This window comes from Nicotiana tabacum, chromosome 2 (genome assembly GCF_000715075.1).
Source record: "Nicotiana tabacum cultivar K326 chromosome 2, ASM71507v2, whole genome shotgun sequence".
Lineage (NCBI taxonomy): Eukaryota > Viridiplantae > Streptophyta > Magnoliopsida > Solanales > Solanaceae > Nicotiana > Nicotiana tabacum.
The window spans coordinates 80,776,196-80,796,242 of record NC_134081.1 but is presented as its reverse complement, the minus strand read 5'-3'; the positions used below and the strand labels follow the sequence as shown (position 1 = coordinate 80,796,242).

At 35.6% G+C, this 20,047-nt stretch overlaps 3 protein-coding genes across 8 annotated transcripts; all 3 read right to left on the bottom strand.

The window, feature by feature from the left end:
- Nucleotides 1-1,300: 1,300 nt before the first annotated feature.
- On the bottom strand, nucleotides 1,301-4,157 carry LOC107829842 (putative protein phosphatase 2C 55). 2 transcript variants are annotated; one of them, XM_016657304.2, is made up of 2 exons: nucleotides 3,878-4,157; nucleotides 1,301-2,735 (listed from the first exon to the last, which is right to left on the bottom strand). In XM_016657304.2, the coding sequence occupies exon 2, from the start codon at nucleotides 2,724-2,726 to the stop codon at nucleotides 1,593-1,595; it is 1,134 nt and encodes a 377-aa protein (XP_016512790.1). In that variant the 5' UTR covers nucleotides 2,727-2,735; nucleotides 3,878-4,157; the 3' UTR covers nucleotides 1,301-1,592. The 2 variants fall into 2 exon arrangements, with proteins under 2 accessions (XP_016512790.1, XP_016512789.1); XM_016657303.2 differs by having other exon boundaries at nucleotides 1,301-2,793; nucleotides 3,878-4,084.
- A 2,212-nt stretch (nucleotides 4,158-6,369) lies between these two features.
- LOC107829843 (uncharacterized) lies at nucleotides 6,370-9,117 on the bottom strand. Of its 4 annotated transcripts, none has more exons than XM_016657306.2 (2): nucleotides 8,988-9,117; nucleotides 6,370-7,613 (listed from the first exon to the last, which is right to left on the bottom strand). In XM_016657306.2, exon 2 carries the CDS (start codon nucleotides 7,487-7,489, stop codon nucleotides 6,992-6,994), a length of 498 nt encoding a protein of 165 aa, XP_016512792.2. In that variant the 5' UTR covers nucleotides 7,490-7,613; nucleotides 8,988-9,117; the 3' UTR covers nucleotides 6,370-6,991. The 4 variants fall into 4 exon arrangements, with proteins under 4 accessions (XP_016512792.2, XP_016512795.2, XP_016512791.2 ...); XM_016657309.2 differs by having other exon boundaries at nucleotides 6,370-7,607; nucleotides 8,988-9,106; XM_016657305.2 differs by having other exon boundaries at nucleotides 8,928-9,103.
- A 1,760-nt stretch (nucleotides 9,118-10,877) lies between these two features.
- Nucleotides 10,878-19,552, bottom strand: LOC107802958 (DNA polymerase I B, chloroplastic/mitochondrial). 2 transcript variants are annotated; one of them, XM_075235200.1, is made up of 12 exons: nucleotides 19,078-19,552; nucleotides 17,185-18,239; nucleotides 16,860-17,047; nucleotides 16,004-16,695; nucleotides 14,727-15,183; nucleotides 13,611-13,706; nucleotides 13,143-13,235; nucleotides 12,867-13,061; nucleotides 12,561-12,653; nucleotides 12,248-12,460; nucleotides 12,036-12,125; nucleotides 10,878-11,555 (listed from the first exon to the last, which is right to left on the bottom strand). In XM_075235200.1, the coding sequence occupies exons 1-12, from the start codon at nucleotides 19,200-19,202 to the stop codon at nucleotides 11,394-11,396; spliced, it is 3,459 nt and encodes a 1,152-aa protein (XP_075091301.1). In that variant the 5' UTR covers nucleotides 19,203-19,552; the 3' UTR covers nucleotides 10,878-11,393. The 2 variants fall into 2 exon arrangements, with proteins under 2 accessions (XP_075091301.1, XP_075091305.1); XM_075235204.1 differs by having other exon boundaries at nucleotides 16,860-17,051; nucleotides 17,189-18,239.
- Nucleotides 19,553-20,047: the final 495 nt, after the last annotated feature.

Below are 20,047 nucleotides of genomic sequence, written 5' to 3'. Positions count from 1 at the left end.
CTAATAGCCCACTAAGACTAAGCCCAACACCCCAACCTAATGATAGTTTAGGCTTTCTTGAAATTTAGCTGATTGCTTTCAGCAGCACACTGGAAGGTCCCCTATGCCTAATTGTGATGCAAAATTTAATTACTAAGTGCTCGAGAAAATAGATAATGATGTGATTTTTATTATAAGTTTATTAGAAGCAAAGGACACATTTTGTTGCTATGCTCATGCAGTGATTTCTATTAGAAATTATTAGAAGGAATTGCTCACATTCTGTTGTTGCTATGCTCATTTATCATGTTACTAGTTTCTGCTCACATGCGTTGCACATGTATACCATATCAATCAGTATAAATATTTTAAACATAACATGAATAAGGAAATCAAAAATTACTTCTTTTAGTTAGGTTTGATAAACAACCATACATAAACTATAAAAGAATAAAAATTAAGAGACCGATAATTATTTTTCTTAATACAATTTTATTTTATTTTTAAATTAAAATACATGAAGAGATGTGGAGTTTATGAAAGATAAATCGCAGATGAAAAAGATCTGGCTCTATAAATATATAATGCAAGTAAATTAAATTGAGTAGTTTACTTTATATCCCTTTTTAAATTAAAAAACAAGTACACATATAATCAAGAATTAAATAGTAAATTAAAATAGAACCAAATAACAACAATAATATGTAGCACAACTGCTACAGTATTCCAAGTGACAGAATCACATGCATGGAGTGCAAATAACATTTTTACAATTATAATGCTTTTAATCTCATAGCAATACTGGTGAGTATGGTGTTGAAACTGCATCAAATTTAGAAACGTAACTATGTTTCTATGATTAGTGTACTATATGAGTTCTTCGGGATGAACATTTTTATAGGGAGGAACATTTTTATAGAGGATATTTTGGTCCTTGAAGGATATTTTAATAAAATAATTTCACCTAAAAATCTTCACACTTATAATATAGTATGATGATTAGAAATTTTCTAATGAATTAAAGTTCAGCAGTTCATCACTATTTAGTTTACAAAGACTTTGTACGATAACCATACAAGAAGATACAGAATTACGGTATTTGGTACGCACAATTAATATACCAAATATCGAACCGTAATTTTCAAATACCGTACCGAACGCCCACCCCTAGTGCTTATTAGCTACTAATAATTTATCCGTTTGTATAACTCCATGCACTTGTTGTACTTAGTCTTTAGACTTGAGAGAATAGTATCTTAGTAGATGTGCGGATAACTCTTTCGATCTTTCAGAGAGCATAATTGTCTGCAAGTAGATAGTAATTTAATGTCAACACCAACCTTTTACCAAGTAAAGCCTCTGCTAAGTAAATTATACAGAAGAAAATCATTCAAATAAATTCTAATGATTCCAAGATGCTGTTTGAATTTCAAAAAGTAAAACACTTGGGTGAAACTGAGGTTAAGCTATTCCCAAGATGCAGCTTTATAGCTCTCATTCTTTTCTTCCCCAAACAAATCAAAACGCAAATATTCTAACTGATGCCTCTGATTTCCGGTACTATAATGTCCGACTCTCCACCAGCTGTTGATCCTGCTTCAAATTCCAGCATGTTATGAATTTTCATTATTCGTTATGTAAGAAACAACTACAGTTATGTCGTCCAGCTTCCCACCATGGTACTCAAATCCAGCCTCCTGGGCTCCATCAGAGAAAGGCGACGACTTATTAGTATCCATTGCTCTTTGTTGTGCCAGTTCTGCTATCCTCTGAGCAGTCATTTGAGGCCCTAAGCCAGCTTCCACAGACTGAAGTACAACTACTTTGATATCTTCGTCATACAAGTTATCAAAAAGCCCATCTGTACCAGCAATTAGGACATCTCCAGGTGCAACGGCAATTTTAAACACCATGGCAGAACTAGGTGAATCGCCAGCATTATTGCAATCTAGTTGATAAGGAAAATTAAAACCATGTTGTTGTGCAGGGGATTTAAACGTGGCATATCCATGTCTAACCAACATAAATCCGCTATCTCCTAAATTAACTGCATAAAGACCCTCATCGGTGAGTGCAACAATACAAGCAGTAGAAGAACCTTTTGCTTTTGTTCTCACATAAGCTTTATCCAGTGCCCTGATTAAGTCTATGGAGCCTTTTGGTTCCTCCTGAATTGCAGCTAAAGAGTTAGACATTAACTCGCGGGCATACAGCCCAGCATCAATACCAAGATCAGCCCATCCACCAACACCATCAGCTACACCGATAGCTTGTGTAAGGGTACACATAAAATGAGCATCCTCTCCACCAGTCTTTGCTTTAGCAGGATGAGGCAGGTAAAAAGATCCTGAATTTAGCTTCAAGGGGATCTTTGCTTCAGAAGAATCAGCAGCAGTATTAGCAACTTGCTCCTCGCCCTTAGCATTATCCGAAGACACACCAGGAGCAGAAGCAGTTCCAGAAGAGAAACACGTAGGGGATAAGTTGTGTAAACCTTCTGATCCAATTTCTATGTATGATTTGGGATTGGCCCACCTCTTTGTAACATGAGTCGTGAAGTACTGGAAAAGCATATTGTTGGGATGTCCTTTATTTCTCAAACTCATGTTGATTTTTCTAACTTTCTCAAAGCCTCGTTTGTTGTAAGAAACAGTGCAGTTCATTGACAAACCACATTGCAAGCGCCTAGCAGTGATATTACCAACAAAATGACCAATATGAGAAGTTCTTGAACCACAAACAGCCATTGTCCCGTTCTGAGTGTCAATGCCAAATGAAGGTCAGTAAGCAGCAGATACTTAAGGCAGATGAGTTCTGCAAATGTATCCACCAAAGAAGAATTATAAAACTACTTATGAAGTCATATCTCTAAATCATGCATTTGCTTATCTTCTTTTAATTGACAAACTAGATAAAGAAAACTGATAAAGCAAGACGATAGCGAGTCCATAAGAAGCAAGACATGCACAACACAAGATTCCGCGTCTCACTTTCAATTAGTTCTCATCAACAAAGAGTTCATAATACATAGATTCTGTAATCAATTTCAGGCTAGAAAACACAAGCTGTAAAGCTTGCCAAATAAAACCTATTAAGTGATGAAACTACCATTTTACATGAAAGACAGATATCTAGAAATTTGACTTCATCAAATAAAGAAAGTGAAAACATCGATATCTAACGGATACACAATTTTAGGGAGGAGCTTATTAGCAACAAAATTTACAAACACATCCTTTAAAGTCAACCTTCATAATCCGATTAAGACAGTAAGCTCAAAAGACTAAATTTGCATCCCACTTTTCATAAACACATTATAAAAGCAAAACCTTGAGCTTTGTTTCTGGGCAAGTGAAATGAATTTTGCTATTGTAGACATTGGTATACCATAGGCGTATTGCTGCAGAGAAGTTGACAAATATAATCAACCAATCATTCAACTACCCTCAGCCCTAAACTACTCGGGTCGGCTATATAAATCATATGTATCAATAACGTTCTATTGAGATCCAAAGTTTCACATAGAATAAGAATAAAAATGTCACCTTTGTTCTTATCAAGTCAAAAAGCAATTAGCATTTAGCTAGGATGTCTACGTCATACCCGTGAATGCAGGATGCCTTGTGGACCGGACTGGTTTAAGTCAAAAAGCAATTAGCAGATAGAGTCTACCTTAACAGCATAAAAACAGAACACAAACTGCTAGAAAGAAACAAAACACCAAAAGACCTAGTTCTGAGTAATTACTAACTATAACAAAATGAGAGTGATAATGAAGATTTTGAGCTATTTCCTCTTCCCTTATCAACAAGGCTTCCTCATTCAATACCAGAAAACATTTAAGAATAATTAAACAAGAAATACTAAGAAAGAGGAAAAGGGAATCAGCAGACTTCACCTCAAAGCTGTTTAAATCTTATCCCTTTATATGGAATTCTTTCACCGCCTGCAACTTTGCTGCCAAAGGAACTATCTTTATCCTCTTCTCTTCAAACCCCTATTCAAGAATTGCTTCTTTTTCCAGTGTTTTGAATGCAAGACCTGCAATCTTTCTTACTCTTTCTCTCCAAGGGTTCACTGTAGATTTTCACAAGACAATTAGTATAAATATCTCCCTTATTTTACTTATTTTGTATTCGTTTTCATTTTTCTTTTTCTGAAGCAATGGAATGATAGACGGATAAATAAGAGCTTAGAGCCCTATTAAATTAGGGTGAACCCTGCATTTTTTTTACAGGATATATAAGGTAATGTTTTTACACAAATGGTCCTTCTTTTGATTTTCATTTTGTCTAATCTTTAGGATTTTTCATTTGTCCCCTTTTGGCAAATTGATTTGAAGTTTTTAACCTGCTAGTAATAATGTTATGGAAAGTTTATGAGCTAGACTAAATTATTATCACCATAGTAATTCAACGTTACGACTATTAATTAATTTTACTAGTCATGTTCCGAAATTTCATACATATTGAAAGATGATTATAATAAAAGATTTGAGACAATAAATATTTCCTGTCCAATCTGAAAGTTATTTAGGAGGAAGCGTTCACAGTTCTGCAACTAGTTACTGCAAAATACTAATGCTTAAGAATTAAGTAGGCGTTTGAACATAAAAATTATAATTTTTGAAAAAAAGTAGTATTTGGAGTTAAGTTAAAAAATAGTATTTAAAATTATGCTTTGACATGCATTTCACTTGAAAAAATATTGTAGTTTTATGAGAGGGGAAGACAAAATTCTAACCTTTTTTTTGTTTGTGAAGCACTATTTTCGAAATTTCAAATAAAATTTGATGGACAAATATATTTTTTAAAAAGAAAAAAAAGTTAATGGACAAACGGGGCCTAAGTGTACCACATAGAAAAAGTGTTTTCCTTTTGATATTCTCCGGGTGGGAGACTTTTTGTTATTTAAACTTTGGAGTTGTCTGATTTTTACAGTTAGGGACATGTAATTGATAGATGAAAAGAAAATGCCAAAGGCAAAATAAAGCATATTATTTACTACCTATAATATAATAACAAATATAATAGACAACATCATTAGCTATTATTATGGAAATGAAGCAATTTAGGTATCAATAATCAGAGTGGCGCAGCGGAAGCGTGGTGGGCCCATAACCCACAGGTCCCAGGATCGAAACCTGGGTCTGATATTTAGCAAACTTTGTGAGCTTGCTATAATCCTAACCAACATCTTTTGTCCCTTTTTCATTTTTCATTTCTTCTTTTGTTTAGTCCATTAATATAAAACAATAAATTCTTGAGAGAAATTTTTTTCCTCGGGTGATAAATTTATTTTGTTCATTTATTTTTCCTCTATGTGCACTTCTTTTTATTCTTTTGGGAGGGAATGGTGGGATGTAATGGAAGAGTACTCACACATTTGGAGCGAGAGATTTGTATTATTGTCAAATGAGTTGAATGCTTGTTGGAGGACAGAGGATTCGTATAGTTCAATCGAACTACAGGGAAGGTCACGTAGTTGACTTTATATTTTGTTTGAAATTTTCCTCTTGCATTCTAGTTCGTCAATATAGAACCTTACTCGACTATCGCAGTATATGATTGGTTACTTGTTAAATCTCAAGATAATTTGAACTTAATAAAGCCAGATTCCTTTTATCTTTCTGTTCAATAACAAAAGATGGAAAGCAAGAAGCCTAGAGCCTTAACTCCTTGTTATTTTTATATTCAACATGAAAATACATTGAGGAACAAGAGTCGGATGTTGGTTATTGAAGAGGTTCAGCTCATAGTACAAAGGTGACAAGACCTGGAGATATCAAAAGTGAGAATACTAACATGAGTAACGGAATACGTGAAAAACACAATCACCTGCCAATGAAAGATTTTCCGTGTTCAGAATCTACCCGAATCAGATTTTTAAGGAACATATTGAGAGAGAATTGGATTTTGGTTAGACAATGTATGGTTGGTAAACAAAGATCAATTTTTTTAGCATGGTACAAAATGTACCATCAAATATTCAATACGATTCCACTGGATGTAGTTTCGTTCTAGTAACGGCTTAAAGGAGATTCTAGTGAAGACTTCATTAATAGTTCAAATGATCACCTTAATAGAAACAAGAAACCACCAAATATCAATCCAAAATCAAATTTCTTTGAAGATTGTACAATTAGAGTGGACCAATTTCACCAATATCAAAGAAGTAACAGCCGACGTTAACTAAGAAACATTTGGCAGCTTTGATTCCTGGGCCAAAGCTGAAATATGTTCAGCTCAACAGCAAAATACAGTTTTTTATCCAAAGGGGTGGGGGTGCGTGGGGGGTGGGGGAGATTAAGGGAATAAAACCAAAATATTATCACCAATTCTTGGTTGAAATGAGCTTAACTGAATGCACAAGTAGTTAGAAGCTGGCACGAGAGTTAAGCATCTTTATTGTTTTTGTACTACAAACACATGAATAGAGTGATTGCCAGTGCCACCCAATCTCCCATCACCCTAGTTTACACTTCATTAGATGGAGAACATACAGTAAAGAAGTTACATGAAAGAACTATGAATATGGCACAACCAAAATTGCAATACAAGAATCAGAACATGATCCGAGCCCCTACTGACCTCTCTTCAACCTCAGGCTCAGGGCCATCACCTTGCCTCCTACCAAGCTAAGATCTAGAATAAATGTAATGGCTTAGGCTTCCCTGTTGCTCAAAAGATAGCAACAAAAAATTGCCCAGCTGAAATGTGGAGCAAAGGCACAATCGGATCCCTCATCTTGCAAGAAATCGAGTACTTCAGTATGCTGGAAATAGGCTGTCATGATATCAGATATCTCTAGTAAGCCTTGGCAACCTGCAGACGTGCTTCCAGCTAGCCGTTACGCCAGACAAAAGCTTGGTTCATTGGCCACAAAACCCAAAAAGAAAAAGAAAGGGAGCAATAAGCTCATAACCAGCATGTTTTCTGCGGTAGAAGTTGCGGAATGTAATTGCCCAATAGCAATTTCTGGATTCACTTATAGGGATCTAAAGGCTGCATACCTAAGCTGGGTTCTCAGAAAGCTTTGAGAAACCAAGCTTCTTCAGGCGACTCTTCACAGGGGTTGCCCATGTTTTTTCCGCACTACCACATTTTATGTCCACAATTTCCACCAAGGTCGGTCTCTTTCTGTCCGTTTTCTGCCTAATAGGAGTTCCATCTACTGAAGAATTGTCTGCTTCTAGTATTGGCCTTTGAGGAGTTTTACAATTATAGTGCTTTGCCTTCTTGACTATCTCAGGGCTATTTTTATTATCTTCAGACACCCAACTGCTGCTAGCCTCATCAATTGATGTTCTTGGCTTCATTCTTTTAGGACTGGTAGCATCACCAGCAGAGAATGAACAAACAGAAGGAGACCTATAACTATGTGATATAGATGTTGGAGAAGCAGATGTTTTTGAATCTAATTCTCTTGACATGAGGGCACTGATCGTACCAGTTGTTCCCACTTTAATAGAACCTCCACCACCCCTCATGGACTCTAATGTCTGAACCATAACTCTTTCCGGATATTCTGAGATTGCTCTAGACGATACTTGGATATACCCAACTGCGACAGGATAAGCTCATAAAAAGCCTGTCAATCTCTTTATAACATCCTGGTTGAGATGATTTCTGTATCTAAATTCAAGAGTAAAGACGATTAAGGAAAAGCATAGCAAAAGAGCTACGAGCAGAATGAGAGAATATATTTTCTCTAGACAAATTCCAATATCCTAAATTTATCAGGAACAAACATGTAAAAACAGAAAGATCATTATCATAAACAAGGAAGCTAGAATTAATAACTAAAAGTCATCCCAAGAAAAGCAAGATAACTTAAGAAACTGCAAAATAACAAAACATAAAGCTCACTGCCTGCATTTTCCGGTAAATAAATACGCTGTCAGGTTATAACAAGATCAAAAGTCAAAGGGAGTCATAACAGATTGTTTGTTAAGGGGTATACAGCTACGAGAAAACTGTACACGATTAACTAGTTATACTGATGCTTAGATTGGAAATGGAATTGTCTCATAAGTAGAGCCTAGATATGTCTAAGAGATGAAACATCCAACATGTTACCTAATCAAATTCAAACCCAATATCACAGAGAGAAAACAGATAACTATAGTACAATAGAAGCAGTAGTTGAGTTGCGCACAAGCTAGCCTCAACACAGCATTATCATTAAAATAAAAATAGAAGCCAAAAAACATAAGCCTAATTATCTAAGCTACATATTTTCTCCTGACAAACCATTTTTTAGTGGGAATGACTCTAGATGGACTTTTTTTTTTAACCACGCTTTATATTTTGACCTTGTTAGGGAAAGTTAAGGGAAAATAATCCCGTGTTAGAATTTTGAAGTACTAGAATTTTCAGCCACAACGCGAAAAATTCTGGTGATCGGTCATAATTTTGTGGCTAATTGCACAAAAATATGGCAAACGTAAGAATTTTGTGACAATCATCGTAACTTGCAAATTATGGCAATATTCTGACGAATCACCATAAGACTTTCCTAAGAATTTCTCACCAGCGTGCTTCAAAATTATGACTGGAGATTATTTTCCCAAGACTTTTCTTACCGGAATCAAAATTCTAACGGTGGCACCAAATGATCCTATTTGTGTCATTCTCCCTATTTTTTAGGGCTGTGATATCTAGGCCAGCTTCACAAATAACAAATTCTAAAGAAGGTAAAGAGACATTAAAATTGAAGTATTCAATCTATGAATCAACTAGACACGGTTAATAAGACCCAAAAGTTCTACAAGGGGAAAGATTGAAACTTTGGGAAGTCAATAGAACAAATAGATCTAAATTCTAAGCTGAGTGAGTACAGTATTCTGGATTGAAGCTCAATGAGATAACATGAAATCTATAAAGCAGAATACAACGATAAGGATTTCGATTAGAAGTTTAAAAATAAGCTAATGATTCGAAATTTACCTAAAAAAAGAGCGGCAATTGGAATTCTGAAAAAAAGTGTAAAGAGACAGGTTATTGTACCAAATTAAGATGAGCAAATCCCCTTTGTCAAGGGCGAGATTTGACTGCAGAAATTCGATGCATTTGTGTCATTCTCGAGAAAGGTATCTTGTGCCAAAAATGATGCATCAATCTCTATATTAACTTACACCTTGTTTGGATGGTGCTTAACCATGTTTTATAATGTATTATATTATATTATATTATATTATATTATATTATTTTATGAATATAATTTTTGGATAGATTGTATTATTTGATCGTACTATTTAAATATTAAGTTTACTAAAATACTTTTAACTGTTTAAATATTAAATTTATCAAAAATTACGCATAAAAATAATTTAAGAAAACTACTTTCTACTAATTTATCACCAAATATGCCTTTAATTTATCACCAAATATATCTTTAACTATCATTAAAAAAAAATAAAGAACTATGATAAGGAAAGGAACGAGAATTGGCAGACAAAGGAACAAAGAAATGGAGTTAAAATCACATTATGAGAAAAAACGAAACAAAAAAGAAGTCAAAACCTATACCTTTTACGTTGGAGTTGGAAAAAAAAGGGACTAAGACAAAGTAGGTTATATGCTGGAGATTTGGTGTTTAAAGAAAAAAAGGCAAAGGATAAAATAGAATTATAGAGTAATAAGGTAGAGCATAATTAAAAAAGAAAAATAGGAAACAATCCCACCACACCAAATCGGTTGTTTCAAAAAACAGAACTTTTCATTGTTCCGAAACAATGGATTTAACAATACAACAAAATCAATTTTAATGAAACAATCAAAACAAACATTATTTTGGGATAACAATACAATACTGATACAGGTAACAACCATCCAAACAAGCTGCTAATATAAAAAAAATTAAAAATATTTGTTGAAAGAGAGCATCCTATTAAAGGTTAACCCATGAATCGTTTAATAAATTAAAATAGAATGACGTCAAATATTTTGGAACGACATAAAAATGAAAAGATATTATATAAATTGGAACAAAGGAAATATTTCACTAATAAAACCTTTTATTTAGTTCAAATTTATTATTTTTGTCCAACTCATACGACACAAAATTTTTAGAAAAATCATCTAATAAATACAAATATTTACCAAGTCGGATTGTTTTGTCTTAAGTAAGGAGCTAATAAAGAAAGAAAGGAGACGGAATCGCATTAGCTGTGCATATTTTGTCTGTTTTCCAGGTTCTTTAATGAATAATCTTCTTCAATATCTTTGACCTAATAATAGACATGTTGATTTGTTTGGCTTGCAAAAAGAAGGATAAAAGGGTACTAATCATGCCAAATTAGTATATATATAAACAATTATGTTCTTCTAATCGTAAACCGTATTATAAATGTTGTCACATATTTGGTATGCGAGTAATGATACATTGTGATTGAAATGAGCGAAAACCATAAGGAATTAATGTAAGCTTGTTATATCTACTAAAACTACTTAATTTCGGGAAGGAAATGGAGGAATTTAACGTGTTTCAAGCCTCAAACAATATTATCTCAAGATCCTCCACCAAATACAATATTATGAACTAAATGTCCACTTGCAAAAATTTTAAACTAATATTAATTTTCTTTCTATTCAAGTGTTTGGTCCACCATTAACTCCTTCCATTCATCTCAATATTGTATTTGTAGCCCCAAATCTCCTACCACGACGTCATGGTTGTGGGCTTGTGGCTCATTTTCAATTATTAAAGAAATTAAAATCTTCTGATTTTTAATTTAAAAAGAGGTGTTAGAAGAAAAGAACATGGATTTGAAGCTTACCGCACTAATATTCTTGATATCATTAGGATACATAAGTTAATTTATGTGATTAAGTTTGATTACAGGTAATTACACATTTAGTTTCTTCAACGGCCAAAATCTGTAGGTAAAACTTTCAAGCACAAGAGAGAAAGAGGATACATAGCCTTTCTAGGTTCATATGAAAACAAGGGTAATGGTACAAAAGAGAATAAGATGTTGAAAAAACTCTAGGCCAGGCCAGGCCAATAAATATACACCTATGTAGAGAAAAAGGCTGGCAAGACATCATCACAAGGGTAAGATGTACTTTTACACATTTTGATCTCAAAATCAAGGGCTACATACAACTTACTCAAAAAGAAAAAGAAAAGTTAGTATTTACATATGTATTAAGGTTACAACAGGCTATCTAAGACCTGTTGAAAAAATGGACTAACAGCACTAGGTTCTGGACTTGCATGTAATGAAGGCAGCTACGAATTGATGGTCGCAAGCAAAGACATCCGTTCGCTGACACACTGGACTTACCTCATGATTGGGACGATGAGATCGAGTTAGATTAATCTGTATACATTTCAGAGGGTCAAAACAAATGCAGGGAATGGAGCCGAGTTGGATAAAAGTCCATGTATATGTCGATGAAATCCATCATCTACTTGGCAGAATACCAGTTTTTGGCACATTTAGAATCAACAGATAGGTCAACTCTGAGAATATTCTTTCCACCAAAAGGCTTGGACATGCAGTCAACCACTATTGCCATGGCTTCGTTTTCAGATTCTTCCGGCCCTTCCAAAATAACTTCATCATGAACCTATTCGAAAAACAAACAATAACGTACAATTGTTAGCTAATGACAAACGACGCAAACAATTAACTGGGACTGCAAAAAAAAATTAAGACACATACATAAATTATTCTAAGCTATGCCAAACATAAAAATATAAATGTGCCATATGCCCTTTCTGTTACAGGAAAAATGAATCTCCCTCCTAGTAACCATTCATCTTCCAACATTCCTGAAAATTTTGGTTATAATCTTATCATCTGTAGTTACGCACAACAAATGGCAAACCCTATACCCCAGTTAACAGACATGCGTACCAAACTCAGCTTGAGATCAAAACTTAACAGGTGAGCTCCAAAGTTGTAGGTGAACACAGCTCGAGATATTGAGAGAAGCACCCACAGCAAATATGATAGCAGAATACAGTTTTTTCTTTTTTTATGTATTTCTCACTTTTTCTGTTTCTTAAAATGAGATGAGTCCACTAAAGGGCAATGGAAGATAAACCTGTAAAAGCAATTTCCATCCAAGCTCCTCTAGTCGTGCATTCTTTGATATCTCTAACATGGCGCACATAGCAACATCTGCAGCACTTCCCTGTCAAAAACTTCAGAAGTCAGCATGGCATACGTGGCATGCAGACAACTTATTAAAGAAAAAAGAAGGGAGAGACGATGGCAATACACACAAAGAATAGGGCGAAGTGTGTTAAGATGGACCTGCACTGGAGTATTTATAGCAGCTCGTTCTATGTGACCTTTTACAGATCCAGTTGCATTTTTTACTGATGGGAACCAGCGTGCCCGTCCTAGAAGTGTGTGAACACGTCTGAACTCGCGTGCTTCAAATTTGCGTTGTTCCTGCCAATCTGACACTTCTTTTCTATCTCTATACCACCGATCAACTGTTTCCTTAGCTTCCTTTACGGATACCTAAGTATGAAATAGTATTCATTTAGCTCATGCAGACCCAACAAATTCTATAGAAATCAAGGTAATTAAATAGATATTTTGTCTCAAAATGCTGAAGTACCTTCCAATCGCGGGCAAGTCCAATTGTAGTTTTCCCGTATGCAATTGAAAAATTGAGCATCTTTGCCTTCCTTCTTTCAGAGCCAAAAGCATCCTGAAAAGGAATTTGCATTATATTGTATCAAAATCCCAATAAATCAAACTTCTTGCACTAAAATTCTTGTTCTTTTGAAGAAGCGGAATTTTCCCCCTTGGAAGTAGCTCACAAGGTGTAAAATACAACGGTCATTAAATCGAACAACTATCCTGTCGTCTACATATTAAATCTGAAAATTTTCACCATCCACAATAAGTGTTTTGCAGTTACCTTTAGAAGAGGAACCGGAGGTTTTTCTTCACCTGGTTGAGGATGCCACTCAAGAAGTACCTGACCATTTTCAACGGCTTCACGGATGTGAGTATACATGTTCATAGCAGTCCTTGAATGAAAGTCTCCACCAGCTTTGAAAGCATCCAACATGCTCTTACAGTTGGCAAGATGTGCAAGAATCCTAAGTTCCAACTAATTATAAGAAAAAATGTCAATATTTTTGCAACCAATTCAAAAAATATAAACTATTATAACTGGTAAGTGGCTTGATACCTGCCCATAGTCGGCCACAATCAAGGAATTCCCTTGTGCAGCTACAAAAGCTTGACGAATTTTGTACCTATCTTTCTCCAGAGCAGGCTGGTTCTGTATTGCCAAGAAATAACATTTGAAACAACATTCCAGTCAAGCAATGACCGATGAGTAGTTTGGCGCAAAAATAATAATAATAATAATAATAATAGTGTGTAAGGTCTAACATAAGTGACGACTGATGACCATTGAAGTTCTTACATGATATCACTTTACTTGAGCCATGAAATACAGCATGAGCCCAATTAGCGATAAAGGAGAAGCACATTTGCGACATTTTTGCAAATTTATAGGTTAATATCAAATCTTGAGTTCAAGAAAGAAAATTGTGAGAAGCGACATCGAAAACAAGACAAAAAGTGGCTGATGGCATATCTGTGAAACAAAATACGTGAACTGTTAAGAAGTCAGAGTGAAATATAAATAAACCTGTAAATTTGGTCTCCTCGCAGACAGGCGCCCGGTTTCAGTGTTAATATTCAGGGAACAATGAATTCGTCCATTCTCACCCGATACATCTTGGCCCTGAGATTGAAAGAGCAATGTCATTAAAAAGAAAGCTTTGACTTCAAAATAAAGAAACCTAACCCACACTGCAAATTAACTCAAGAAAAGGTACATCAGACGGTATCTCTTACCCAAAAGTAGAGAGGTGCAATTTGTGACTATTGTGCTGCTACATCTCTAGAGCAAATTATTCAAGACATAAATTTTTGGGAAAAAGCATGATACTTGGGTCAGTTTGCCTCAAAACCATCTTCCATGACGTTTAGGTACTTCCGTCTCCACTACATTGCTAACCTATCACAATCAGAGTCCAAAGAAAGCTCTTGAGTGTCCTATCCTACAGAAAACCCTGATTCATTGATTGTGAACACCTAGACACCTTACAACAAAGGTGAGGTAACAAGAGTAATCCCTACTAAGGCCTGATTAAACAGTGAGCCGTGAATAACTCGGTCACTGAAGTTTTTGTCGCTCAAAAAGACAGCACCTGAGGCAAAAATGTTTCTCAGAGATTCATATATGAAAGAGGAAAGCCGATCACTATTTTTAACGTCTCATCATGAAACTTCAGGAAATGTCATTCTCATGCGCTATTACAAAAGCAGAAAAATTATTTAAACAATCAGAAAAGGATTAGTATTTTCTTTTCTCCTTTAAGTATTCGTTGAGCGGTTATCCACAACGAAGACTTAATATTGTAGGAACTTCCCCACATAGACCCATGACATCAGTGCCAACATAAAACCAAGTCAAATTTTTTATAGATCAATTCCTCATCGCAAACTTTCAGTTTGTCAACAAGCATGTGGTGTATGGTAACATCAACAAAAATGACTCTTGGCTATCTTCCACTGCATCTCTCTATTTAGTGATAACTGATTAGTGATTACTATCACAGAGGTAAAGGATTCCTTGAATTTTCTACTCGATATCAATGATTGCTAATCCTTCTGAGTTCTGACCCTTTAATTCACTGTTTTACCAGCAAGTTTTGACTAGGATATACCACATCATGGAAAAGAACACAAAGCAACTTACTTGCAATGGGAGTATAAAGTTGGATATTAAAGAGCCTATGGAGCACATTTCACATAATGCTGCAATGGCATGGCAGGCCTCAATTCCTTTCTGCCCACCTCCAAAGGCATTGTACGCTGATCCATAAATAGAAACTTCTGGTTCTTGACTGGGAACTTCATTATTTGTAGCTAAAGCTTCATCAATGCTTGTTTCAGGATCTTCCTCAGCATTGTCATCCGCTTCATCAAGAATATCAAAGTCCGCAGAAACTTTGCCAGAGAGAGCCTTCAAAGCATCCCCACTAACAGAAGGCCAGCCACTGGCAGTGTACATCTCAGTGTCGATAAGATCACAAATTCTATGTAGTCGGATTTTACGAAATTTGGTGGGAGCCTTCTTTCCTTCTTCAGTTACTTTATCGATATTTGGAACTTTGAATTCTTTCTCATATGGTAGACTCTCATCAGAATTCTTTCTGTTCAGAAATTATTTTTGGAAAGAAAAAGAAAATCAAATGCGAGGTATTTTCGGACTGAATAAGCATAAGACAACCTGAAGAAAAAACGAAACCAAAGACATTATTTGCTGCCATAGCTTAATGTGAAATTGTGGTAACATACTCCAACGCAAAACTTCCAGGAGGTTAACTGGATTTTATTGCAGTTGTATAAATGGCATCTGGAAATTAACAAGAACATGGATCCTCGAAAGTTGAATCTCATGCACGAGGATGCCATCACCTCTCGCAGAGGTGAAATTTGAATAGGGGCAGCGCAGAGATTGAAATATAGATGCTTGTACTTGGTCTTTTGGTTTAGTTATTTAGGTACTATACTCCGACTCCTCAATTACCTCCCTTTTGTGGGAGCTTGAGTTTTTGCAATGTATATATTTTGCACCTCCCGTGTACCTTAGATAAGCAATAAAATCTAACTTTACTCAATAACAAAATAAGATGGGATTTGCAGAGAAGCTTCTGATTGATAACACAGCAAAAGCATGATTGCATTATGGCCCATGTTCTTCATGTGTTGATTACACTTTCTGTACATATTTTATTGCCCTGTGTGTCATTGCAGCATTTGCCAAGGATAGCTGCTCAACCATAATTGATTGCACACAGCAAAAATCAATAATATCTACACTGGTGAAAGAGTACAGAGAGGGATGCTATTTGACTACCGGACACACAGATGAACGAGAAATGTGTGATATGCAAAATGCAAGTTATTCGACACACTAAACATTTAGATTAAGTTTCTTTGCAAGAAAGTAATTTTTGGAAAGCTTTATACCTATTCTGGATGCCACCAAAAAACAGCTGACGCAACTGTGTATCACTTCCAACATTCATGTACTTTGCATCATGACAGTACTTAGCTGCCCAGTTACGAAATCTATTAGCAGCAACCTGCTGCTCAGCTTTAGCCACTTTCTCAATCTCAGCAAGATAGGCACGGTCAACCAGCACACCCTCAGTTTCCATTTGAACCAGAAGCTCACCAAATGGACGCCAGTATTTCTCATAAAACTCATACATCGATCCTTTACGAACTCCATCGAATGTCCAGATCCGTTTAGCCAGTTTATTCTTCAAACTCTCGTAAAGCATCAATGTGCTTATGGAGTCTAATGCAGAATAACAAATCCATAATTCTCTTTCAGTTTTTTGCAACTCTTCAACAGAAGGAATGACAGTAACTTTACCCTCAGTTCCGTCTTTCTTCAGCTTTTTCCGACCAAAGATCGTTTTCATAGATATTTTACCAAACAGACCTTCACCATGGAACAGCCTTTCAGCATGGACCGGTCTAGCATCACGCATGACAGTGGAATCACCTGTTAGTGCCTCTAGTGAATAACCACCTGAAGTTCGCCTAGAGGAATCCCAAAGTCGTGCCATGTGCATTGTGTCAGCGTGAAAGCCAGATACTTTAAACCCATAGTTCTCGATGACATGGTTGTCAAAGCTATAATTGTGCCAGACCTACAGAAAAACCACTGCACATTATAATTTGTATGTTGATGGTATATGATATGGTGCAGTAAATGACACAAGCCATGAACAAAGATCTTCAATAGACAGCCACAAAAGAAGGCATTTGGAGGAACAAACGTAACCAAATAAAGTTACGATCATAAAAGAGCTACCTTTCTAATGGATGGGTCTTGGAAAAATGGAGCAAATTCAACTAAGAGGTTCTTGCCATCTCCATCAAGAACATCTACCCAGATACAAGATTTCCCATCACCAAAATCAGCCTCTGGTCCAGAATAAATACTGAAGCATATAATTTCTCCATGATCAACAGGTGTTTGCTGCTTAACATCAATCTTTGCTACCTATGTATGATTGATCAAAAAGGGTAAATAATCTCTAAAGTGGCTGAGCGACAAATTAAATTGCAAATGAAGAATTCTCCATGTGCATGGAAATCTCAAGAAATCAGAAAAACCAAACAAAACTAAGATAGACGTGCCTCTGTATCACACGCATGGACGAGATGCCTGTACTGACTTGTAAGCTTTCTGACAACTTCCTTAGCTGCTGATAAATTGTCAACTATATGAACTTTGTCATACATTGCACCCAGCCTCTCACGGAGGGAAACCTGACTTACACCTGTTCCTTCATCATTGACAATCCTAGTCTTGGTTCCATTCACGACATCAGTTGCCATGGATTCAATTGCATTCTTTTCCATTTTATTAGTTGCACGCTCCAGGATAACCCCTTTTGCATTGGCCTCAGCTCCATTCATGACATCAGCTGTCACGGCTTGAATTACATTCTTCTCCATTTTATTCATAGCACGCTCCTGGATAACACCTTTTGCTTTGACAGTAACTACCTTGGTCTCGGTCCCATTCACACTGTGTCTTAGTTGATCAGATGCATGACCCTCCCTTAGTTTATTTACCTTCTCCAACTTTGGTTCCATAATTTTGCTTGATAATTGCCCATTAAGATGGGAACCTTTTGATAAGGGTTTGTAATGAGATACATTAGAACCATCAACCTTATTTACTGACCTAGCTCCATTGACTCTTGAATGGGTAAGACCTACAGATACTTGTGGCAAATGGTTTTCATACTCTCTCCAGTTTCCAACTACCTTCTTTTCTCCTCCAGCAGGGTTATAAGGTGGTTTGCTTTTTGAAGATAAGTTGCCTCCTGAAATACAGGTTGTGGCAGAATAGCTAGAGGTGATGCGTTCACGCATCATTCTCGTATTGACTTCAGTTGGAACATCAAAAAATTCATCTTTCACCCTCCGATTTGTAGAGGCACTAACATTGCAATTTGCTGCTGAAATCTTTTTGTAACTATTATAAGAGCTTTTAGCTTTAGAAGCTTTAAGAGCATTAGTTTCAGCGATCCATCCGTAAGTACTGTCTTCCTCAATTTTATGTTGTAGTCCACTAGAAAATAACTTCCTTTCGTGACTTGATATTTGTTTAATGGAATCGCCAAGCACTGCTAAGCTGGACGATGCATTTTCTACACTCTGAGTTTTGCAATCTTCCCTCCTGCAAATGATATTCAGTTTTGAATAGAAAAAGAACTGGGACTTGGTAATCTAACATTCAATCGCTGGCATTGTGCTTTCTATTCTTCTCTCCCTATTCATCAGATCATACAATGTCGAAAACATATTCACATATATCTTAACTGGCATAAGTATCTGCATTACAGTGGTGAGTGGTGGACAAAGAAGCAAAAAATCCTCTTCGTAGAAGAAAATAAGTGTCATTTTTTACAAAATAATATGATGGGACAATGTCTCATGATCAGCAATATATTCCAAATTTCCATAATCAGCACAAAGTCGGCACCCTCCACCCACCATACTTAAGAAACAGCACTAGAATAATTCTCCACGGTGGCCTTACATTTCCTTAGAAAACTGATAATTGGTCCACCGTCTTCGTCCTAACTGTAATGCCAACTATCTACTAATACTTTTTAGTAAGTAATTTTATTAACAACTTCAGAAGCAAGGAAGCATATTACGGGTGTACAAAAGCATCACTCGACTTGTTTCTAAGTGTCTAGGGAGCGTATAAAGTCTAGTATATTCACAAAATCGTTTACAGAAACACTTTTGCAAGCATTTAAACTTTACAAAAGAAAAGGTTAATAAGTAAATTAAGAAACAAAAAACTCCTATGGTACTCACCCTGCATTCCAAACAAGAGGCAGGCAGTAACCAAATAAAACAAAAGTCCGACAAACAATAAAAAGTACTTTTTCTTTCTTAAACTCTGTAATCAGCCAAACTATGACAAGTATTAATAAGGTTAAAAGGGAAGAAACTTTATAATAAAAGAAAAGGTAGAAAAGGTAGAAAAGGTAGAAAAGGCAAACCTGTGGAGGGCTTTACCAGAAGAAGCCCAAAAGGAGCGAGAAGAGGAGAAGGAATGAGGGGAAAACCAAAGATAAGAGGTGGGTTTGAAAGGGGAAGACTGAACTGAGAACCCCAAGAATGCCATGGCAGCTCTGCTTACTAGCAGCTTATTGCTCAAAAGAGCAGCCGTCTTGATAAAGTCTTTATAATAAGTACTATATTATTTTAATTTTTAACCACAAAAGAATAAAAAGAACAACTGGAGGGGGTGAGACTGTAAAAGTAAGAAAATTTTAGGGTTTTACAAGGGTTTATTTGTTGTTTCTCTGAAAGTGGTGGTGGAGAAGCAGAGAACAGAGACCATATATGTATACAGTACAGACTCTTCTGTCTATACATACACTGTATGTAAACAGGGAGAGAGAGGAGGAAAGTAGTATTGTATCATTAGTAGCTGAGGAGTCGTCTTAAAACCCTTTTTCCTCTCTCTTCTGAGCAAAAAGAAAAAGAAAAGCCCTTTTGCTCGCTGGCACGGACATTTAACTATGTTGTCGTCTCGTGTTTTTTCTTTTTTCTTACTTCCTCCGTTTCAATAACAATGATTTTTTTAAAAACAATTAAAAATAATTTTATTTTATTTTTTTTATTCTTAATAAATAATTTATAGCTATTTAATATAAATATTTATAAATTATTTTAAATAATAAATTTTAAAAGTCATTTTTATTTTTCTTAAACTTTGTGCTTATTCAAATAGATTCGAATAAATTAAAATGGGGGAAGTATGTTTTTTTCCCGTTGTGCCTCGTGTATTACCCTTGCTTTTATTGTTACGCCTAAATCCAAAAAGTATCACAATATTGTCACTGATATATGACATTTTTTATTCGAGAAAAGAAAATGGCATTTTACATAAGAAAAATTGAACTAATAAGAATAACTGTTGTGGTTAAGAAAATTTTGGTTTTCCGAACTCAAAACAAAGAAAAA